The sequence below is a fragment of the Salvelinus sp. IW2-2015 genome, linkage group LG19 (genome assembly GCF_002910315.2).
Source record: "Salvelinus sp. IW2-2015 linkage group LG19, ASM291031v2, whole genome shotgun sequence".
In the NCBI taxonomy this organism is placed as follows: Eukaryota; Metazoa; Chordata; class Actinopteri; order Salmoniformes; family Salmonidae; genus Salvelinus; species Salvelinus sp. IW2-2015.
The window spans coordinates 2,264,762-2,272,913 of NC_036859.1; the positions used below are offsets into that span (position 1 = coordinate 2,264,762).

Here is an 8,152-nt window from a genome sequence, read left to right on the forward strand (position 1 = left end):
CAGTGTTGTGCTCCAACATGTCTCTGACCTACTCACTGTCACATTCATACTCGACCTAGTTTTGTCCCACTGAATAAAGTTAGTGGATCTTAAATATTTTTTCTCATAATCCTTGGACCATCGGACCCACCATTTTATATTACGTTTGCAACACAACAAATATCTGCCTCAGACCCCCAACCAAGGTAGCACCAAAAGTCGTGCCTATTAAATTCTCAGACAACCCAAAGATCCTTGATGCCCTCCAGACTCACTCTGCCTACCAAAGGACGTCAGAGGACAAAAATCAGTTTAACTACCTAACTGAGGAACTCAATTTAACCTTCGCAATACCCTAGATGGAGTTGCACCCCTAAAAACTAAAAACATTTGTCATAAGAAACTAGCTCCGTGGCGGAGGCGTGCCGTGGCAGAGCTTTGTGGGCTATACTCGGCCTTGTCTCAGGATGGTAAGTGGTGGTTGAAGTTATCCCTCTAGTGGTGTGGGCTGTGCTTTGGCAAAGTGGGTGTTATTATCCTGCCGGTTTGCCCTGTCCAGGGGTAATTATCGGATGGGGGCACAGTGTCTCCTGAACCTCCTGTCTCAGCCTCCAGTATTTATGCTGCAGTAGTTTATGTGTCGGAGGGCTAGGGCAGTCTGTTATATCTGGAGTATTCTCCTGTCTTATCCGGTGGCCTGTGTGAATTTAAGTATGCTCTCTCTAATTTTCTCTTTCTTTCTCTCTTTCTTTCTTCTCTCTCTCGGAGGACCTGAGACCTAGGACCATGCCTCAGGACTACCTGGCATGATGACTCCTTGCTGTCCCCAGTCCACCTGGCCGTGCTGCGCTCCAGTTTCAACTGTTCTGCCTGCGGCTATGGAACCCTGCTGTTCCAGACCTGCTGTTTTCAACTCTCTAGAGACAGCAGGAGCGGTAGAATACTCTTTATGATCGGCTATGAAAAGCCAACTGACATTTACTCCTGAGGTGCTGCCTTGTTGCACCCTCGACAATTACTGTGATTATTATATTTGACCAGCTGTCATTTATGAACATTTGAACATCTTGGCCATGTTCTTGTTATAATCTCCACTCGCACAGCCAGAAGAGGACTGGCCACCCCTCATAGCCTGGTTCCTCTCTAGGTTTCTTCCTAAGTTTTGGCCTTTCTAGGGAGTATTTCCTAGCCACCGTGCTTCTACACCTGCATTGCTTGCTGTTTGGGTTTAAGGCTGGGTTTCTGTACAGCACTTTGAGATATCAGCTGATGTAAGAAGGGCTATATAAATACATTTGATTTGATTGAGCTTTTTTGTTTTTAGTACTGATCATGGGCAGAGCAGACATAGGCCATCCCTTTACAAAAGTAGACAAAATAATCAACAACGATTGTGTCATCTGACAAAAGTGTTTGTAGGCTGGTGCAGTTGTTTTCTCAGAACAGACTAGAGAGGGCAACACTAAACTCGAAATGAAGTAGTAGGCACACGTGACGCTTGTCTGTCACAGTCCACTGCTACAGTGGCTTGGTAAACCGGCCACAACTCAACAGGCTTCGGAAGAGAGAGCACCTGATCATGAAAAGCAATGTCTTTCTATCGCAACATCGTCTGGTTTCTCAAAGGAATTCACGAATACACAAGGTCAGTGAATTGCAAACAAACATAAATCTGTTGCATTTGGCTTTTTTAGGGATATGAGAAAGTAGTTTTTTGAAGGTGTTTTTTGTTTTTGTGGGTATATGAGAAGGTAGTTGGTGGAGACACTGTTTGCAAGTACCCATGTCTCAGAGTATTCTATGCTGCTCCTGGTTTATAATAACGATCAAATATTTGTCTATTGATCATCATCTGCAAGATATTACTCTTACGTTACAGTAGGCCATATGCAAATGTAGATCACTGTATGGCACTACCAGCCACACACCACAACCCCTCTTTTCACTCGCATTACAATAGTCCCATTGACAGATGAAGTGTCTTGTCATTTGAGGTCGCATTCTCCTTCAGTCACCCAACAGCTGATTAGTTTTTAAAGAGCTGACGGAAGAATCCTGACTTCAAACTTGCTCTTTGGGTTTTTATGTCATTGCAAAGAAGAGTATGTCTACTTCGACATACAATGCGATGGCATTGTTGCATTAGACGGATTGGTTCATAATTGATTGATTGGTGTGTGTGTTTCCCAACAGGAGTGCTATGAGCAAGCAGCTAAACATTTTGTGGCCAAGGAGCTGGATGTGGGCTGTGTATGGAAGGTCCTTCATAATACAGGAGCTAACAGTGGCATAGGAAAGCCACTGCCATGGCTATAGCTAAGAAAGGTACGGAACCAGAGATTGGTCAGAAGGCAACTCCACCACCCTTGCACTGTGTAATGCTGTCATACAGAAGAATCATGATTCTGTTTTACCAACATTCCCTCTTTGGTTTGCCAGTGGTACAGTCCACATGTTATGCAGGAACAAGGAGAACTGAGAAGGCCAAAGAAGATATTGTCAGGGAGACAGGAAACACAGTAAGCTTGACGTATGTGTGGCGCATCAGTGCGTGTCCAAAACATTTTAAATGGGTGGCCAAGGTTGGGCACAGACCCAGTTTCAGGGGCGAAAACATTTTAACCTTCATTGATGCAAGGTGGATTTTAAAAAATACAATTATGATTATTCAAACACATTAAATTAGGACTCCTGAGTGGCGCAGCGCTCTAAGGCAACTGATCTCAAGTGCTAGAGGCGTCACTAGACAGCCTGGTTCGAATCCCAGGCTGGATCACAACTGGCCGTGATTGGAGTCCCATAATGGCGGCGCACAACTGGCCCGGCGTCGTCCGGGTTCGCCGGTGTAGGTTGTCATTGTAAATAAGAATTTTTCCTCTAAGCCCATGGGCGCTGTTTCGCCCGCTCGATGCTTTCTCCAATGAGATTGAGTTTTGCTGTCGTGCACGTCTTGGTCAAAATTATTAATATATTCAGAGACGACCTATCAGATCACAGAATTTCTGGTGTGGCCACTAGAGTGTCAATCAGATTTCAGGGGGCTGTGTCCAGCCCCTGGATATGCCACTGGTGGTGTGTGTGCATGCACATGTGTGTTTGTGTCAAACTCAGCAATTACAGTATAATGAACAACATCTTTGTCATACTCGAAGGTTTATTGTATTACTTTCACTCCAGGAAGTATACGTTCACCATCTGGATATGTCCGAGACACACAAGGTGTGTGAGTTTGCTGAGTCCTTTAAGATGCAATACCCCTCCCTCAATGTGACTCCTCTTTCTTATAATCTCCACTCGGCACAGCCAGAAGAGGACTGGCCACCCCTCATAGCCTGGTTCCTCTCTAGGTTTCTTCCTAAGTTTTGGCCTTTCTAGGGAGTATTTCCTAGCCACCGTGCTTCTACACCTGCATTGCTTGCTGTTTGGGGTTTAAGGCTGGGTTTCTGTACAGCACTTTGAGATATCAGCTGATGTAAGAAGGGCTATATAAATACATTTGATTTGATTGAGCTTTTTTGTTTTAGTACTGATCATGGGCAGAGCAGACATAGGCCTATCCCTTTTACAAAAGTAGACAAAATAATCAACGAACGATTGTGTCATCTGACAAAGTGTTTTGTAGGCTGGTGCAGTTGTTGTTCTCAGAACAGACTAGAGAGGGCAACACTAAACTCTGAAATGAAGTAGTAGGCACACGTGACGCTTGTCTGTCACAGTCCATGCTACAGTGGGCTTGGTAAACCGGCCACAACTCAACAGGCTTCGGAGGAGAGAGCACTTGATCATGAAAAGCAATGTCTTTCTATCGCAACATCGTCTGGTTTCTCAAAGGAATTCACGAATACACAAGGTCAGTGAATTGCAAAACAACATAAATCTGTTGCATTTGGCTTTTTTAGGGATATGAGAAAGTAGTTTTTTGAAGGTGTTTTTTTGTTTTTGTGGGTATATGAGAAGGTAGTTGGTGGAGACACTGTTTGCAAGTACCCATGTCTCAGAGTATTCTATGCTGCTCCTGGTTTATAATAACGATCAAATATTTGTCTATTTGATCATCATCTGCAAGGATATTACTCTTACTGTTACAGTAGGCCATATGCAAATGTAGATCACTGTATGGCACTACCAGCCACACACACAACCCCTCTTTTCACTCGCATTACAATAGTCCCATTGACAGATGAAGTGTCTTGTCATTTGAGGTCGCATTCTCCTTCAGTCACCCCAACAGCTGATTAGTTTTTATAAGAGCTGACGGAAGAATCCTGACTTCAAACTTGCTCTTTGGGTTTTTATGTCATTGCAAAGAAGAGGTATGTCTACTTCGACATACAATGCGATGGCATTGTTGCATTAGACGGATTGGTTCATTAATTGATTGATTGGTGTGTTGTGTTTCCCAACAGGAGTGGCTATGAGCAAGCAGCTAAACATTTTGTGGCCAAGGAGCTGGATGTGGCTGTGGTAGGAAGGTCCTTCATAATAACAGGAGCTAACAGTGGCATAGGGAAAGCCACTGCCATGGCTATAGCTAAGAAAGGTACGGAACCAGAGATTGGTCAGGAAGGCAACTCCACCACCCTTGCACTGTGTAATGCTGTCATACAGAAGAATCATGATTCTGTTTTACCAACATTCCCTCTTTGGTTTGCCAGGTGGTACAGTCCACATGTTATGCAGGAACAAGGAGAGAGCTGAGAAGGCCAAAGAAGATATTGTCAGGGAGACAGGAAACACAGTAAGCTTGACGTGTGTGTGCGCATCAGTGGCGTGTCCAAAACATTTTAAATGGGGTGGCCAAGGTTGGGCACAGACCCAGTTTCAGGGGGCGAAAACATTTTGAACCTTCATTGATGCAAGGTGGATTTTAAAAAATACAATTATGATTATTCAACACATTAAATTAGGACTCCTGAGTGGCGCAGCGCTCTAAGGCACTGCATCTCAAGTGCTAGAGGCGTCACTAGACAGCCTGGTTCGAATCCAGGCTGTATCACAACTGGCCGTGATTGGGAGTCCCATAATGCGGCGCACAACTGGCCCGGCGTCGTCCGGGTTCGGCCGGTGTAGGTTGTCATTGTAAATAAGAATTTTTCCTCTAAGCCAGTGGGGCGCTGTTTCGCCCGCTCGGATGCTTTCTCCAATGAGATTGAGTTTTGCTGTCGGTGCACGTCTTGGTCAAAATGATTAATATATTCAGAGACGACCTATCAGATCACAGAATTTCTGGTGTGGCCACTAGAGTGTCTAATCAGATTTCAGGGGGGGCTGTGTCCAGCCCCTGGATATGCCACTGGTGTGTGTGTGTGCATGCACATGTGTGTTTGTGTCAAACTCAGCTATATTACAGTATAATGAACAACATCTTGTCATACTGCGAAGGTTTATTGTATTACTTTTCACTCCAGGAAGTATACGTTCACCATCTGGATATGTCCGAGACACACAAGGTGTGTGAGTTTGCTGAGTCCTTTAAGATGCAATACCCCTCCCTCAATGTGTTGGTAGGCACCACAGACTTTTTCTCTTCCCTCTTCCACTTTTTTAATCGTTTTTTGCTAAACTCCATTATGGAGCATTGAGTGTGTTGAGAATAAGAGTGAATATTAATTAAGGAGTTATTGAGTGGGTTATGCTTTTTCTCTGTGTTGGCTCAGATTAATAATGCTGGGTGTATGATGAACAAGAGAGAGGTGAACGATGATGGTCTGGAGAAGAACTTTGCCACCAACACACTGGGTAAGACTTACTGTCTATACAGGGTGATCAATGAGTTGTAGAGGTATAATTCTCTTTTTTTCCTCCTCTCCTCCCTTCCATTTAGGAGTGTATCTTCTCACCCAGAGCCTCATTCCACTACTTCAGAAGAGCAGGGATGCGAGGGTGGTGGGTATATGCACACACGGATGGATAGATACTCTAATTTACAACCAAACCAATGGTCTGGATATTGCGTGGGGAGACGGCGTGGGAGTTTCTACAATAAAAATAAATATCTGTCAATGTTGGCCAATATCCTGCAACATTGTCTCTTTTGTCCATTCTGGCATAGCCATCTAGTGACGACCACCCTCTCACCCCCCCTGTCCTCCCAGATAACAGTAACATCAGGGGGCATGCTGGTCCAGAAACTCCAACCTGATGACCTCCAGTCTGCAAAAGGTTCCTTTGACGGCACCATGGTCTACGCCCAGAATAAGGTAGGAGAGGAGAACAGGGTTCCAACGACGGTAGGGGGGCACAGGAGGTTGTTGTGAACTTATTTGGGGGGGGGGGACTCGTGGTAATGGCTGGAGCACAATTAATGGAATGGTATCAAACATGGTTTCCATGTCTTTGATGCCATTCGCTCCGTTTCAGCCATTATGATGAGCCATCCTCCCCTCAGCTGCCTCCACTGTGGTAGGATACCTTGCCTGGGGTTGCATGGCTGTGTAGTGTTGTACAGCACACATTAAGATTGTATTGCATGTATATGTTAGATACCTGTGTGATATGATCCCTTTAGTGAGTGTCAGTGTGCTGCTCTGCCAACTGTTTGGCTCAGTAAGTAAAGAATGGCTCTTGCAACGCCAGGATTGTGGATTAGATTCCCGGGGCCACCCATATGAAAAATGTACGCATGCATGACTGTAAATCGCTTTGGATAAAAGCATCTGCTAAATTAGCACATATTATATTGTTGTCCCCTGTAGAGACAGCAGGTGGTGCTGACAGAACAATGGGCCAAACACCACCCAGCCATCCACTTCTCCGTCATGCACCCTGGATGGGCCGACACACCAGGTACCATGGGGAGACAGGGGGATAGATACAGATAGACCACGGGGAGACAGGGGGATAGACAGACCAGGTACCATGGGGAGACAGGGGGATAGACAGACCAGGTACCATGGGGAGACAGGGGGATAGATACAGATAGACCACGGGGAGACAGGGGGATAGACAGACCAGGTACCATGGGGAGACAGGGGGATAGATACAGATAGACCACGGGGAGACAAGGGGATAGACAGACCAGGTACCATGGGGAGAAAAGGGGGATAGACAGACCGGGGAGGTCAGTGGGATAGAGACCAGGTACCATGGGGAGGTCAGGGGGATAGATACAGATAGAAATCACACCCAAAATAATGTGTACAGACACATTGAATCATGTACCGTATATTAGGGTAGACACTGATTGAAGATACTTTTATACAGATTGAGTAATGTGCTGTGAATTGCAAATATTGATTGTAAACATAAGATTGTTAGTTAATTGGTGCAGTCAGAGGACATTTCCCCCCCCCCCCCCAGCGGTTTCTACATCTATGCCTCAGTTCCACCAGATGATGGGGGAAAGGCTGCGTAGTGCAGAGCAGGGAGCTGACACTGTGGTGTGGCTGGCACTGACCCGTGCTGCTAGCAAAACACGCAGCGGAAAGTTCTTCCAAGGTGTGTTTTTTAACACCAGTGTGTTTTAGTACCAGTGGGGATCCCCTAAAATGTTTCATTAAATTGACTTGCATTTAATCAACTAGGGCTGAGCAGAAAATGACAATGCATTCCCTGCAGCAGTCAGTGCACACTGTAACACTAATGGGCTGGGTGTGATTTTTCTCAGATCGGCGGGCGGTCCCGGCCCACCTGCCCCTGGCCTGGACCCACAGTTCCCCCGAGGAGGTCCGGTCCTTTATGACCCAGCTGGAGATCTTGGCCCAGGCTGCAAAGCAGCCTCGCACCGACACACAACCCAGTTTTGACCCAACTTATTGAAAGGTCTTGTGACCCACCAGCACCATAAGAGTATTTATCCAGTCTCAAGCTGCAACCCCAATGTAACCAAACAACCACTTTGATAAACTTTCTTATCTAACCAATTCTAATTGATTCAGCTCTTAGAATTCCTAACTTCCACTTGTCGTGCATTGATGTCAATGTACATCGACCCTTAGTGAAAACTACTATTTATAGTTTAAAGGTTCAGTATGTGACCATAGACCTTGAGGTAGGTAGCTCATTCTGACGCTACAGTTTGAAAGTTACAAATCATAGTATTCATGGTTTCTCATTTGACTCTTAAGTATCCCTAACCTGTCCTCAATGTCTTTCGTTGGTAATAAAGAACTTGGACTTGAACCCAGATTATGTATCGGTCTGAATCTTTCAGGACACACGCTTAAAAATGCAA

At 45.3% G+C, this 8,152-nt stretch overlaps 1 protein-coding gene and 1 long non-coding RNA gene across 2 annotated transcripts in view; both read left to right on the plus strand.

Annotated features, from left to right (window-relative positions):
- LOC139029267 (uncharacterized) overlaps window positions 1-8,152 on the plus strand; it is a 205,710-nt gene that overhangs the window by 19,127 nt on the left and 178,431 nt on the right. The window lies entirely within an intron of this gene.
- Window positions 3,711-8,100, plus strand: dhrs12lb (dehydrogenase/reductase (SDR family) member 12-like b). The gene is made up of 10 exons (XM_024009634.2): window positions 3,711-3,829; window positions 4,386-4,519; window positions 4,635-4,717; window positions 5,388-5,483; window positions 5,637-5,718; window positions 5,804-5,865; window positions 6,075-6,179; window positions 6,675-6,765; window positions 7,279-7,416; window positions 7,586-8,100. Exons 1-10 carry the CDS (start codon window positions 3,774-3,776, stop codon window positions 7,735-7,737), a joined length of 999 nt encoding a protein of 332 aa, XP_023865402.1. The 5' UTR covers window positions 3,711-3,773; the 3' UTR covers window positions 7,738-8,100.